The sequence below is a fragment of the Urocitellus parryii genome, chromosome 1 (genome assembly GCF_045843805.1).
Source record: "Urocitellus parryii isolate mUroPar1 chromosome 1, mUroPar1.hap1, whole genome shotgun sequence".
Taxonomy (NCBI): Eukaryota; Metazoa; Chordata; class Mammalia; order Rodentia; family Sciuridae; genus Urocitellus; species Urocitellus parryii.
The window spans coordinates 31,905,101-31,921,578 of record NC_135531.1 but is presented as its reverse complement, the minus strand read 5'-3'; the positions used below and the strand labels follow the sequence as shown (position 1 = coordinate 31,921,578).

Sequence of the window (16,478 nt, the reverse complement as noted above, 5' to 3'; positions counted from 1 at the left end):
TCTTATTTTATTGTATAGAATACATGGTCCTTCATAAATGGTCCATGTACATTTGATAAAAATATTTTTGTGTAACATTTTTTAAAAAATTATTTATTTATTTCTTACATACATGACAATAGTGGAGTGCATTACATTCATAATTATCCATTCACAGCACAATTTTTCGTAACTCTGTATATAAAGTATGTTCACGACAAATTATGCCATGAGCTCTCTTTTTTTGCATACAATTCTTAATACATCTTTATACCACAATTAATCATAACTCTGCTTGTATATAAGGTATGTTGACAATATATTCACATCTTCATACATGTATTTTGTATAATGATGACCCTCTCCTTCCACCATCCTAGCTATTCCCCTTCTCCCTCCCTTCTCCTCCCCTGCATTCCCTATCTAAAGGTAATTTTCCCCCTATGCTCTCCCTCATGTAACATTTCAATAATTGAATATTAGATGAATTGGTTGATTGCATGTATTTTAATTTTTATTTGTGTATTACTTATTGTGAGCTGAGTGTTAAAATCTACAACTATGAGTAAAAATTTTCTATTTTTGTTTAGTTCTGTTTGTTTTTCTCCTTGCATTTGGCTGCTATTTTGCATTTGTAAAAGCCCTGAGGATTGCAATGCATTTCTGAAGAGTTTACCCTTTTCACAATGTTAACTTATGTCAATTTCTTTCTTTATGTATTATTTCCACATTTTTATTAGTGCACTGTAGTTGTACATAATGGTGGAATTTGTTGTTACATATTTGTACATGCACATGGTATAACAATATAATATGGCCAATGTCCCTCACCAGAATTTCCCCTTTTCCTCCCCTCCTCCCTCTGCCTTTTCCCTTTCCTCTACTCTACAGACCTCTCTTAGATTTTTCATGAGTCACTCTCCCTTTACCACTCCACCTTTATTTTCCTTTTATCTCTGTAGCTTCTACACATGAGAGAAAACATGATCATGTGTCTACATGACTCACTAAAACTGTATTGTGTATATATGCCAAATTTTCTTTATTGATTTGTTGTTGAACACCTATGCTGGTTCCATTAAATTTTATCATTTTACCTCTGGAAACCCAGCTTGTTTGGAATTGCAATCTGTCTGCATTATCTTTCTATGCTTACTGCTTCCATGGTACTCCTTTTATTTTTAATGTATTTCTGTCTACATGCTTAAAGTGCATTTACAATAGAGGGCTATAGTCTTGTCATATTTTATCCACTCTGAAAATTTTTACCTCTTAAGTATCTTTTGTGTTGAATTATGTGCCCCCCAAAAGCTATGTTGGAGTGCCAACCCCAGCAATTAATTTGAACCTTCTTTAAAGAAGGGGTCTCTATACAGTTCATCATGTTGCACTGTTTTATTGGTTGCTACAAACTTTAGGTAATGTATTGTAAATAAAACTGAATGTTGTCTTCTGATAAAGGTTCTTAAGACATTTCTTTGAAAGCAGAGAGATCTTTACTGCTGAGAAATCTTTATCTGGTGTGTCTCATTTCATTACTTTTTAAGGAAAGTCTTTTTTTTTTTTTTTTCATTTTGTTCTTGGACACAGGGCATAGGCTTCACTGAACAAAATGGCCCTTGTTCTTACTGCCTGAGATAGTCAGTGAAATCTCTCCTCTGTGGCTGGTCAGTAACTTCCAACACATCCCCTTCCTGTATTAAACCTGAATTCGGTCTCCACAGAAGGTGCTTTCTGCAGGTTTGCAGGGCTGTGTCCATGCACAGTGCATGTTCAAATCCCATGGTAAACCCTTTTTCTTACTTTGAAGTGCATTCTATGTCTTTTCTCCCCTTCCTACACAATCCCAGTCACATCAGTAGCTCCAAGGTCTGATCTCTACTTCTCTACTCTTTCTTCTTCTTTTCTTTTAAATTGATTTATTTATTCTAGTTTGATATATATATGAGAGCAGAATGCATTTCCATTCATAGTACACATATAGAGCACAAATTTTCCTGTCTCTGGCTGTACACAAAGTAGACTCACACTATTCATGTCTTCATACATGCACTTGGGGTAATGATGTTCATCTCATTCCACTGTCTTTCCTAACCCCATGCCTCCTTGCTTCCCCTTCTTCCCCTTTGCAGTTATCTAAAGCTCTTCTGTTCTTTCCATGTTCCCCAAACCCCATCCCAGTGATTGATCAGCATCATCTTATCAGAGAAAACATTCAGTGTTTTGTTTGGGGGGATTGGTTTACTTCACTCAGCGTAATATTCTCCAACTCCATCTATTTACCTGCAAAAATCTACTCTTTATTCTGAGAATACCTTTCTGTGTCAATCACCCTTGTAAAATTAAAACCAAAATGTGCCCCTAATCAGAATCTGGCTATGTGTGTTACTCCTTCCATGTTTTCTTTTTTTTCCCTCAAGGATAACAAATTAATATGGCTCTCTCTCAGCCTTAGATATAGACATTATATATATGTGGTCCAGTTTTATAAATATTTATGATGAAAAATCAAATCTGGCACCAATGTTTCTATTGTATTACAAATAGAAGCCATATTGACATATTTTATGTCTTTAAGAAAATTCTTAATCTTTGTTCTGTTAGGACTCCTCCCCCACTTTCCAATTATTTGTGAAATTACTATATTCTATTTACTTCAATGGCAGTTTGATGAAGAAATATGTTTGTTCAGTCTGTTTTTTAGAAACTCAAATTGTATTACTTTACTTTTCACATAAACTAGACATATTTTTACAATAATTTGTTATGCTTTATAGACCCATCTCATTTGTTTTCTGAGTTACTATTCAAATATTTTGGATAAGTCATATTTAATAATGAGTATGCATTCTTAAAAGGTTTCTGAAATAACCTTCTTAGGTGATTTGTTGGGAACAATTACAAGGATAAACATAGAAAAGAAGTCATTGAAGACATTCATTACAAAACTAAAACCCAAAAGGAAAAGAATCTGCTGACATAAGACAGAAGGAAATGGCTAGCATTTATTTAAACCCTTCTAGGGTTTAGTTGTTGTTGTTGTTTTTGTTGTTGTTTTAATGGCATCTCTTTCAATTCTTATAACAATATTTTAGTGGCAAATAGTACTTACTCACTAAGCTTGACAAAAACAATACCAATTTCCAAACACTTCCCCATCCTAAAACAAAGTTTATAAGCAGATATTTTGTACTCCAGGGATCCTTCTCCCCTCAGAGCCTTCTGCTTTTCTAGAAATAGCACAGGTGTTTTTTAACAATATTCTGTAAGCCTTCTTATCCTTGCTGTTGCCAGGTTTAATTATTCTCTATTATAATATTTCTACAAATAACCCTTGTGAGAAACAAATATCTGGACCAATAAAATGATTTTTAGAAGTCTTTCTTCTTTTATTATTTACAAAACAATAATCTTACTGTAGGAAAAACTCTCAAAACTATTTTGCTTTAATTATGTTCCCAATTAAGCTAAGCCTGCTTCTGTTGTATTAGATTCTAACATATGCATACAGTATATCTTGTGATTCAAGGTGGGGATTATTGATGTTCCTGTAGTAAATAAGCAAACTATATTTTTAAAAACACAAAATAAAATTTTATAAATTTAAGTAACTATTCGTGCAAACTTGAAATGTATTATACATTGAGTTCCTCATAATCACTCATTAATCCTCATAATCATTGTTATTTCTGATATTTAGAATTAATTGTCACCTTGTGTATAAACCAGATTTTTTTTCTAAACACCTGGGGGTGAGAAATATAGGTGATAAAGTTTATATAACATTCTTAAATTCATAATAGCCATTCTGACTGACAAGTGGCAGTGAAAATAGTGAGTGAAACTTCACATTAAATATAAAGTGAATATATCTGACAATAGAAATGAATAGAGAGCTACTCCAAACTTGGGTCCTTTCCTAAGAGGTATTTAATATTACCAAGAAATAACTTTTGTAAATGACAAATTATTTCAGAAATGGTAATCATATTACTGAAAATATTTGAGGAACATGAAATATGTTTTCTAATCTTTTAGTGAATTTTCCACTAAACTGTTGTGACAGTGTTTTCAGTATTGATCACTTCACTGTATTTTACTAAATACAGTTAAAAAGTAGAGAAACAACATGAATCTGTCCTTTAGAAATTCAGGCTGCAACCAATCTCTTTCAATTTCATTTGATTCATGTAGTAGATAATCATATTTTGGCACTTGCTAGTCATCAAAGTATTTTATAAAATCATTCCATTGCAATGCTTTTCTCAGAGGCAAAATTAACATGGTTAACTATTCAATTGAAATGTTTCTTTTCCTTTTAGTGCTTTTGCCAATGAAATGAATTGCACCATATTTTCATATTCATTTTTGTTAATCATTTGTAATATGCCAGCTTCTTGAGCTTTTTTTTAAAAAATTTTAATTGTTTAGTTTTGGTTTCTGGGTCAGAAATGGAAATAGTGATATTAATAAATTCATGATATTCTTACCTTCTGAGAATATTTCCTGTAATACTTACTTGGTAGTAAATTATAATGCTGGTGAGCTTTTAAAAACATACTTTCAGCAATTTTGCATTTTTCTTCAAATTGACTATATCTCAATGAACTGTGAATCCAGAGGAAGCAGATAGGGAAGTAAGTAATGTTGCAACACAAACTAGAAGCTGCCTCTTTGAAACTCATTAGTATTGTTTTAGTTTTCATGTAAAAAAATAATAAAGTTACATGTTTGTAAGAATTTTTATTTTTGCCGGATACATTTTTTCAAAGTCCAAAAAAGAAAACCCACAAAAAACAACTTAATCATGAATCTTTAGCCCTTAATACAAGTGTTGAAATCATTATAATAAAGCCACACCAACACTTCCAGCAGATACTAGAGACTTCATGCTACCACAGGCTAATGTTGGACTTGGTTTTCCTCTTCATATTTACACTTGTTTTTGCAATTTTCTTGTTCCTTTCTCTTTATTTGTTAATATTGTTTTTCTTCTGGAAAAAAATATCTTGTAGTTGCAACACTCTTTTTCTTCATGATTCTATTTTTAGATGTTGGTCTTAACCTCTTTTCAATTTACTCAATTTACTATCCAATAGGTCAAAATGTTTTTCTGTAAGTACCAGATAGGAAATGTTTCAGTCCCTGTGAGCCATATATTCTCTGGTGTTGGCCACAGTGTAGTTTGAGCACTGTCATAGACAATATGTAAATGGTTGAGTATAACAAATCCAAACTGTGAATTTAGTTCACAGACCACAGTTTGCTGCCACTGTGTGACAGCTTTGTGATGAAGGCTTTCTGAGGACAAGGGTGGTTGTCTTTTTCACTTATTTTCTAACACTGCAGTATGCTTGTCACATAAATATCTGATTAACAAATGAATTTATTGAACTTATTCCTACAATAGAGAATTTAGGAAGAAGAAAATGATACACAATTTGGAAAGCAACTAGATGCTACAGAAATCAAAACTTAAGTAATTAATTATTTGGTTTGAGTATGAATTTCTGTGCCTGAGATGCTAGAACCGATTCATTTTGGAGTTGTCTCATATAGCACACCTAATTCTCATGTGAATTTGGTTAAAATGAGCACATTTTCAGGGTTAACTTCTGGGTAGAACTTTACATAGTAGTTTCCTCTTCACTTCAGAGTTATTATGCTGAATTATTTCAAATTATTATGCTGAATAATTTCCAAACATAGACTACAAGTCCTTTATCATATTTGAATTACAGGTCTCAGAACTTTTGTAGTCTGCCATTTCACCTTTGAATCTTCTTCACTTTGTGGGGTATCTTTGCCTCGATCGATGGTTATGATAGATCAGTGACTAGTACTTGAAGATGTTTTCTTTTTTTTTTTTTTAAATAATGATGTTAGTGCATGCGTATCTTTCTACTTCAACACAGTACACAGATGAAAAAAAAATCTTTTTGAAAACAGAACTGACCTCTGTGGAATTCCGGTACAAGCAATTGAACCTCAGCAAGCTTCTATTACCAGCAGGGTTTTATACAGGTGCAACTGTTTTCCCATGATCACTTACCATAAAGCAATAGACAATTGGGCCAAGGTAGCCTCTTGCCTGCTTTTGTGTACAAAATATAAATAGAATGGAAGAAATAAGGGAAAAAAAATCCCGCAGCTGGAAGGCAACTTTAAAGAAAAATGATGTTCATAGCTATCCTGCCAGTAGCTGGCAAAGCAGTTTTTATAAAACATATTTAATGTTTACAACCACTTGGAGGCTGGGGAAGGAGTAATACTTTGAAAATGTGTTTAATGTTTTGAACCACTCTGTGGCCGAGAAGCAACTCCTGCTAAAATATATTTAATGCTTAGAGTCATTTGGCACTTTAGGAAAAGAGAAACTTCTTGTTAATTTTTAACATTTATTGCCGATCAGTGGCTGCTAAAGCAACTATCAATTCGGCATGTTTTATGTTTAGGGACACATTGTGCTGCTACTAAAACAATTCATTCGCTTTTCTCAAGGCTGCACAAAATCTGTCAATAGCATTACCTTTGCAATTGCACCACCAATAAAAACATGGGAATCAGACGGAGGAATAAAATGCTCCCTGAATGCTCAGTCATAACATCCTATGGCCCTGAAAAGAGTTCTGCCATGCCAAGTGCCATGGACATTTCACGGCTGACACAGGCGAGATCATAAGGCCCTGTTCAATTCCATCAAATGTGTTAAAGCCATGCAGAAGACTGTGAAGCAATAGAGTAATCTGATAATTGATGCTTCTTACAAATCAACACCTTGTCTCCACATATTAAGATAAAAGAGTCCTCTACACCAAAGCAAATGTAAATTGGAATAGAAGGTCCATTGTGTTATTAAATAAACTTGGTTTAGTTTGTAGAAAGGAAGATGGTAAATATTGAACTTTTGTCAGAAGGAGAGACTGAGAAAAGAGAAGATGATAATTAGCAGGAACATCTGCAATTTAGGCTTTCTCTGGCTAGTCTCCTCAGAATGCTCACCACATCGGGAACAGGACATGTCCCCACTTATTGACTGCACTTTTCCAGGGATTGTGTTAAGTGATATGTGCACATTTTTTCCCCCTTGGTACTTCCAATACCTTTGAATAGAAGATATTTGAATTATTCACTTGCTGGTAAGAAAAGCAAAACACAAACAAGAAATATCACCTATCCCAATGAAATAAGAAAAGGTGTTTGGACTCTTACCAAAGTGTGGTTTGAAATCTTAACAAATTCAAAACCCATATGTGATTTCAAATATACGATACAGCTAAGCATGTTGGCACACACCTGTAATCCTAGTAACTGGGGAGGTTGAAGAAGGAGGAATGCAAGTTTGAAGCCAATCTTAGCAATTTAGTGAGGTCCTAAGCAACTTAGCAAGACCCTGACTCAAAGTTTAAAAAAAAAAAAGTAAAAAGGGTCTTATATAGATAAAATGTTTTTGCTGTATTTTATGAAAAAGCAAGTAGGACATGGAAAACCAAGGGCTTAGACAGTGGACCTCAGATTCATGGGCAATTATTCCCAGGCATTAAAGCTAGTCAAATGATTTTCCTCATTGACTACCCAGATTTCAGAATTGCTATTCATTATCCCAAATTTTCACAGAACTGTATGCAGAAATTATATCATGCTTACCTTACCATCGTGTTCTAGGTGTGCCTGGGGTAAGCAACTTAATTCTGTAGTTTAACAGGTCTCAAATATAGATGAGCTGAATTCAAGGACCCTGTCCCATTCTGGACTTGATTTAGATGATGAGGTCCTGGTTGGGGTCTAAGAAAGGGCTAAATATATATTACAGGAGAGGAATGTCCAGAATCATGACAGTGCAGGAGACAACAGAGTGTTAGGCAGAATGTAAAAGGATCTAAATTATCAATTTTCTCAAGTTTATGCCTTTGTGTCATCCCATGATCTGAATGAGGGCTGGGCTTATTTCTAAGAATAGGGCAGAAGTCATGGGTCTCACTCTCAAGATCAGATTATAAACTGTATCTTCAATCAAGGTTTCTCTTTCTCTATTTTTGTCTCTTTGCTGACTCTCTTTCTCTCCCTGTCTCTTCCTCTCACTCTCCCTGCCCCACTCTCTCAGCTGCTCTTGGGGAAAACCAGCTGCTGTGCTGTGGTATATCCCCTGTGAGGTCTGTATAGCAAGGGACTGAGGACTAGTAATGATCACACGAGTTAGTACAGGAGCAAATTCCCACCTATCCAAGATTAAGCCAACCTCAGCCAATAGTTTGACTATACCTGTTAAGTTTTGGGTTAATGCATTAGGTAACAATAAATAATTGATACAAAACCTTCATCACTTACTATAAAGGAATCTCATTAGTCATGAGACAAATTAGAACCATCTTCTATCTGGTGGTGGAACACTAAGAATACTGCACTGGCTCTCTGATATCTCCCACAAAAATATATATATCTTTATTTAAACATGAGGCAACTGCACAAACTCAAAATGAGGGATATTCTAAAAAACCACTGGCCAGAAATCTCCAAAAACTGTCATGTTGGCCAGAAAAAGGCAAGGAAGTGCTTCAGATTGAAGGAACTAAAGACATAAAATGTAAATGTGATGTGTGATTTAGAACTTGAACTTTATAAATATAACACCTCATTGAGACAACTGATGAAAGCTGACTCAGGTCTAAGGATTAGAGTGTAAATTCCCATGTCTGAAGACTAATTTTGGTTATAGAGTGAGAATGTATTATGTGTAGAATCGTCCACATGCTGCCTTGGAGTTCTTGACAAGGACAGTGCTTTTGGGCACAGTCAGACACCCAGAAGTTTCCTGCTCCCCTGTCCTATGCAGCTGCTCTCAGTTGTTACGTCAGGCACGTAGACAAGGCAACATATCTATTTTATAGTTCCTTGGGTTTCCCCGCCCCCATTGGAATCTCTCTCAAAATAAGTAAGTGGGGGCATTTATATGTGTTTCTAAATTGTAACAATGATGTAATAAGTTAATGCTAAAAATAGTTAGAATCTTCACTTTTTCCTTCCTGGAGATATTCTTTTTCAGTACAATCATGCAATACATACCCTATAGTCAGAAACCTCTAAAATACCCTAAAAAAAATTATTTTAGCATTTATCCCCAAACATTATGTGAAAAAAATAGTTATAAGAAAATAAGAAAGGAATACTTTTTATTCTTTTTTATTAAGCCAGTTGTTAGTTTTTTTCAATGTACCAACTTCTACTAAACTTTTTTTCTAAGAAGGTGAATAAGAGATTCCTATTCTTCAGATCAGTTTTCAGTAGGAACCCTATCCTCAAATTATATTATCTAATATAAATATAATATATTTACTATAAGGCAATAATAGGCATTCCAAACTCCTAAGATTATCTGAAAATGAAAGCTAAAATCAAGTTTCCCCAAGATTTTATTTAGTAGCTTCTAACCCTAGGAAAACAGTGTAATTATGATTAATTTCTTTCCAAAGAGCCTAGAAGACGTTCTTATTTTCTCAGATTCAGAATTTACTAAGTTTTTATATTGAAAAAATAAAACATATAAAAATAATGCACAAAGTTCTTTTTCTTTCTTTTTAAAGATAAAATCAAATAAAGGATAAAAGTTTTCAGTTACATTACCTAGTACCTTGGTATTGCTTAGGGAGAAGCACATTTTACTACATAAATTATGATTCATGATTCAGAATTGACAACTACTAAAACATGTCATAGAGACCTGGTTATTAATAATCTAATCAACTGTCTCAAAATGAGTTAGCTGAGGCAGAGAAAGTTAACCCAATTGTGAATATGGATTTAAACACTTGAATTCTTCCAGTGCTCCATGGAAAGTAACTTAAACTGCATAATCTACTGATGCATAATCATCAGACATTAAAGAGGGCACATTCCAGCAATTCATTGTAACTCTAGTGATCTTAAAGAATTAAGACCACATTCATAAAGTCTAAATTTGTCTCCAAGGAGTAGCTTTGAGTTGGAGAATATCTGGATCATTAAGTAATTTCCTTAGGTCAAAGTAAAAGCACTTTATCTCTGAATATTACTTCCATGGCATATTGGATATAGCGGGAGTTGGTAACAGAGTGACCTTTCTCTTAAACAATTCATAGATTCACTAGAATTTTCTTCAACTTAAGAAATTAAATGTACTCCATAGTGTTATAAGTCTTAAATATTGATTTTCCTTTAAAATCTCAAACTGTTCTGATCACCACCATTCTCTCTTTGTACACTTCTGTTCCATGTAATGTTAACTTCACTTAATTTCATTGCAGGTTATTTGAATACCATGATTTCAGGTTTCTAATCCATTACTGACACATTGACATTTGTATAAGACACCTCATTCCACTGATACTTCATGTTCTCGTTTGTATTACAAAATAAACTATTTCACTGTATGCATTTTTCAATTGGTTGTTTCTTCCCTTTTAAGAAAATGAAATCACCACATTCTCGATAGTTAGAAAGTTGTTTCATAGGAAGTGCCTCAAACACAGACACCTAGAGCAGACAGTGAGATGTATTGCAACCATAGATAGCTAACAATTTAATTTAATAGGGAGAGTTCCATCCAGTCTCGACCAGTAATTATTTAAATATTCCCAGAAAATAATAAGAGGAAGCATTATCTAGATTGTTGGGTGCTGGGTGGTAGGTAGGAAAATAGAGAAAAATATAAACTTTTATTTGCTTATTAGAGCAGGGAACCATTTCCACTGGGTAATATGGGCATACTTGAGAATGGAATTAAAGAACTCTTGGTATATACAGTAAATACAAGTTCTGGATACACAATAGTTGTTGGTAAGCTTTAAATTAGTCATGGAAAAAGAGAAGCAGCAGATGCCACAACTCAAGGTGGCTCTCCAGTGTTTGGGGGACTTATATATATGGGGGATTATGAAAAAAGGCAACAATGCATGGTACGTATTCTACTTTAAACATTTAATTCATAGGTGGTGCTTGTACCTCTGTATTCATTTGAAAAGAGCACCTTATGTAAATGTATTTCAAGAATACCCAGGCTAAGCTACAGTATGTAAATAGGTTGAAGTTCAAAAGAAATACTCCTGCTATAAAAAAAAATATGAATACACCTCAGGGACTCTCACCATCATGTATATCCATAAAACTGGGATCTTAATTTTAATGTTATACTCCATGTGTGTATAATATGTCAAAATAAAATCTACTGTCATATATATCTAAAAAGAACAAATAAAAAGAGAAAATAAAACAGAGGAAGTAGATAGGGTGGTACAGGCCTATAATCTCAGCTGCTGCAAGACTGAGGCAGGAGGATCACAAATTCAAAGAAAGACAGGGAAACTTGGTGAGAACTTCTCTTACAATAAAGTGAAAATGGCTGGGGGTGAAGCTCAGAGGTAGAGGGCTTGCTTGTGTAGGCGAGGAAGACCCTGGGTCCATCCCCACTACCATGGGGTGGGGAGGGATGTGTTGCAAACCAAGTTAAGATTTTACTGGAGTCTCTTGAGTAACCAATAGAAATTTCAGTAGTGGCACAGGACAGCACACTTCACAGAGCCTCATTTTCTACAGACCTTTCCAATTTCTCATGATCTCATAGTATATGGGGTCAAACCCCCAAATTGCAAAAGCTGCATTCACTTTGCTTTCTCACTTACCTACCTTGCTCCTTATCATTCACATTGATTTCTCTCTCAGGCACTAGCTACAAATTATCCAAATCAGGGCTTCAGCTTTTTCAGCCCTACACTTTATCCTAATCAACAAAAGACATAATTGTTTATCTAATGAGACAAAATTTCTAATACTGTAACAAGATGCCTGTGTTTGCTTTAGGATGTTGTTTTAGTAATAGAGTCACTTAGCACTCCAAACTCATGTCGATATTTCTAATTTAAACAAAGTGGCTGGGTTAAACTACTTATCCACTGAATAGCTCTGCCTTCTTAAAAGCCTTTGTATATTACCCCTACTTTTCTCCCCTCTGTAAAATAAAGATACAATTAATAAAATAGTTCACTTCATTTCCTGAGATTATTTTCTAATATAGCATGCTTCTTCACTATTGCATTTCTAAATCTCCAGCAATCATAACACTGCAGAAAATGGACAACTCAAAATGTACCTGAAAATGAATGAGATCTGCAGCTTTTCCTTTGATTTCTTAGGTAAAGGAGAGAATATGGTCTCTGAATGTCTGATAAGGTCATACATACAATTTCAAGTGCATTTGTTGTAAATCTATGTGACAAGTTCTACAGCCACTAACTTGTTTCTGCCCTAAGGCAGTGTGTGCAATCTTCACTGCATATCCTGAGTGGGTTGTAGGGGAGTGGTAGCCCTTTGAGACATTAGGGAATATTAGCAATGGCTCAATACAAGTTTCAAGTTTAACCTATGTGCAAATAATAGCTTTATCTTCCAAATGTGATAGGAAGTTCCAAAAGATAATTTCTTTAATCAGGAATATTAAATGGAGACTTTGTCTCTTTTCTTTTTTTCCCCATCTTTTTGATTATAAAAATTTTAAACATTCAGAAACTGAAAAAAAATGTTTTGTGAATGCTTGTGATTGGAACTAGAAGTGATAGGAACTAGAATACAAGAAGAATTGGCAGTAGTGACTGAGAAGTAAGAATTTTAATTAAAAATTGCTATTAAGGTTAGAATTATCTACGTAGTTAATATTATATATATATATATATATATATATATATATATATATGAGTTTGTAAAGTCTTTGATTTGGAAATATGAATTTATATTAAATATGAAGTATTAAGAATTATGTCACCATAGTAAAATTCTAGATTTATTCTAATAATGAAATCACATTATCATTTGCTTAGTTGTTTTGTAGTATAACTAATATGAATACTTACATACACAAAATAAATGATCTTACCATTCTTGGATCTCTATCAATACTACAAATAATGTAAAACACAACATTTCTGAACTCTTTAAGATCAGACTCAATGAACACACTTTGGTTAAGTTTTGCATACTTGAGACATAATTTCTCTCTGGTATTTGGTGATATAAGGTAGTTATATTCAGCAGTCAGTTGGTGTCTAGAATTGGTAAGTATAATCAATTTCAATACAAATAATTTTTATACTTCAAATATAAGGGGGTGTTATGAGGTCAGGCACACCAACATATGGAAAAACATGGAATAATGTTATATATTCTAATTGCTATCTTCATAAGGAGCAAAAAAAAAAAATAAACAGAAAATGCTGAGAAAATAAGTAAAAATAAATTCATCCTCTACTGTTGAAGAGTAATTTGGGGATTACAAATACTATCAACCTGAATATGTGAATGTTGGAGAGGTTCTTTAGCATCTGAAAAAGTATTCACGTGCCTACTTACCCACTGGAGACATTTCTGGAACACTAGCAACATAAGGTCCATCCAAAAACTTTGGCTCATTGTCATTAATATCCTGCACTTTGATGATGAATTCTGATTCAGGCTCCAAAGGCTTCCTGGTCTCTATGTCTACAGCCTGTGCACGCAGGGTATAGAAAGGTTTTTCTTCTCTATCCAGGCTCCTTATTGCATGAATGTCGCCTGTGGTTTCATCAATGGTAAAAACGGTCCCGGCACCATCTCCTGAGAGGGTGTATTTAACAGTACCCTCTCCCTTGTCCAAGTCAGAATGAAGCTTTGGGGTGGGGGAAGACAAGGAAAGAGAGGAGAGAAGAGAGGGATACCATTAAAAATTTTGCCATTATTAAAGAGTCACAATTTTAAAAAAATGTGCTGTGAAAACCTATGTAGATAGATAGATAGATAGATAGATAGATAGATAGATAGATAGATAGATAGATCCTTGATATTCTAATTACACATTTGAGTTCCTTGCCTTATTTCATAGATGGACAACAAACTCGTCCTTTCATTGATTTTACTTTCAGTTCATTCTATTTTTTTTTAATGCATTTTGAAGATCAGAAGCACACTCCAAACCTAGTGTAAGTGTAACTGATTCTGAACATTTGTTGAGTTCCTTTGTATCTCTTTAGGAATAAAATTTTCATCAGAAACTATTCACAAATCTTAAGCATAGTTATTGTTTTAGATTAAATGATCATATGAAAACAAGTAAGCTCATAAATACCAAGTTGTAAGTCTTCCACATGAGCTAAAGGTAGAAATTAATGCCCAAAAATAGAAAGAGATGAGTTAAGAAAAATCTCAGAAAACACTGAGCCTTTTTCTTTGGAAAAGAAAGGTACGATCTTTCAGTTATATGTGGTAGATTATCTCATTTTAACCAGTCAAGATTGTATGAATTATCCAATATTAACCAAACTATTGATAGCATCCGTGGTTATTTTTTCAGATTAACAGATAAGTTTCTTCTAATTCATTATGCATATAGAATATTTGTTGATTGTAATTCAAATAAATTTAAATTCAGTTAATTTCTTTTAAATTTCAACACATTATTAGTTCACTGTATTGTAGCATGGAATAAGATGCACATGAAATCCAAAAGGAAGAGAATCAAAGAGAAGGGAAATTATCACAGGTAAATGGTCAGCATTGCTCAAACTGGAGTCCAAGAATAAGTGGAAGCTCAACATATATTTGGACAAACATAAATTATGTAAGAATAAGTATATACATGCAACAAATATCACCTTAAAATATTACATTTTACAGCTTATTTAAAATATTACATATTACAGATTGCTAATGCATATTCTTATGATTAATATAAATAAATGTATAATTATTTTACATAATAATTTATATTCTTATAAATGATATCATCTATATTTCTTTCATTCAGATGCTGACCTAAAATGTTTTAGACTATTTTCATTCAGGATTGTCTAGTTTTCTGATTTCAGTATCCAATACTTTATATTGAGAGCTTAATGCCCTCAACAGATCATTTAAAGAAAAAACTTTGAACTTTTAGAGTGCTCATAACCACTGGGATGTGCCTTACAATCTGCATTCAGGTGCTGCTCTCTGGCAAAACTTTGGTAAAAAATGACTTTTGTGTTTGTTAACATTGCAGCACAAAAAGAGATTTAAAATATTTTTAATTACGTAACATATATTCAATGCAATTAGTCTTTCTATGAGTTAGTATTAGAAACAAATTAGAAATGCCAATTAAATGTAAGTTCAACATTGGCTACATCTTAGCTTTCAAGCTTGATGTTGTGGTTTAGGTTTAGTAAAAGGCTATCCTTCAAATTAATGTTATTAACATGAATTTATTCATTTTAGAATTTGTTTTTACTTCAAAACTTGCTCTGAAAATATATTTGTGTATGAGCATAAGCATAAGGATTTATACTTGATTGTGTTAGGATTCAGGCATGAGTAAGTTGGTAGAAGTAGGATATCAGACATACACATCAAAGAGAGTCCATAAATCACAGGACTGGGGATAACAGAAAACTTTATCAAAGCAGGTGAGCATCAGGAAAATTGGAATTGGTATTTCCAAACACTCCAGACAGTTAACTGTAATACCTTAAGGCAACTATTGTTTCAAGATCTCTTGAAACCAGATCCTCACAACTCTCCTGCTGTGAAAGGTCATCACCAAAAATAGGTCACAGCCACCCTGTGACCATCAGGATCCACACAAAGATTTTCTGAGGTCTCTACAAGGGGTAACAAACCACTTAATGGAGTATTAAAAATTGAGGTAAGATGAAAGGAACTCAGTTCCCTTAAAAAAAAAAAAAAAAAAAAAAAACAACTCGGACTCTTTAATAGCTACCCTATTCTCTCATGGGAAGGTCAGCTCAGTACCAATCCCTTGCATGCTTATTCCCCATTACTCTGTGCAACATAGTTAAAATCTTTTCTATGGGATTACCAAGATTTGGTCCTTGAAGTCACTTGAACTCTGTGATTCTTCTCTTCAAGAGTTAAGGGACATAGTTAAAAGACTAAGGCAACAATTAGAGGGTATAGAATTTGATATTTCTTTAAGTTTCTACATTTTACATAAGTATGATGAAAATTGCTATAAATTGTAGGAGGAATTTTTTTCCCTCCTAATATTTTAGAAATGCTATGAAGCATGGGAAATTCCAAGCATAAAATCAAGCTGCAGTTAATCATTTCGTTGAACTTAGGAATTTCAATTCACAAATTTCAGCCATATTATTTAAGATATTCAATACAGTGGGTATTTCTTTAGCTTTCAAATTTATCTAAAGATACAAGACAGGCAAAAGCTCAATGCAATACAAATGATTCTATAAACTGGATCCATTATGCCAATGGTTCAAAGAATATGTGGTGATATTTTGAGAACTGAGTGAAAATTCCAAGTTGGTTTTTGCAAACTACTCTGAGTTGCCCCCACACACCAAAGTAAAAATTAAAAAAAAATCATTTAACTAAAACCAAAACTGTTCTTTTTGAAAATGTCATAATAAAAACAAAAATGTGTTTTCATTCCTATCCAATATTGAAATTAGATTCACCTGCTGATTCTCAATCTTCTACCTTTTCCT

General features: G+C 33.5%; 1 protein-coding gene across 2 annotated transcripts in view; it reads right to left on the bottom strand.

Moving 5' to 3' along the window:
* Nucleotides 1-16,478, bottom strand: part of Cdh12 (cadherin 12) — a 280,591-nt gene that overhangs the window by 179,058 nt on the left and 85,055 nt on the right. For both annotated transcript variants that reach the window (XM_026393630.2, XM_026393631.2), the window contains exon 2: nt 13,354-13,648. In XM_026393630.2, coding sequence (XP_026249415.1) covers nt 13,354-13,648 — 295 coding nt within the window. The remainder of the gene's footprint in view (nt 1-13,353; nt 13,649-16,478) is intronic.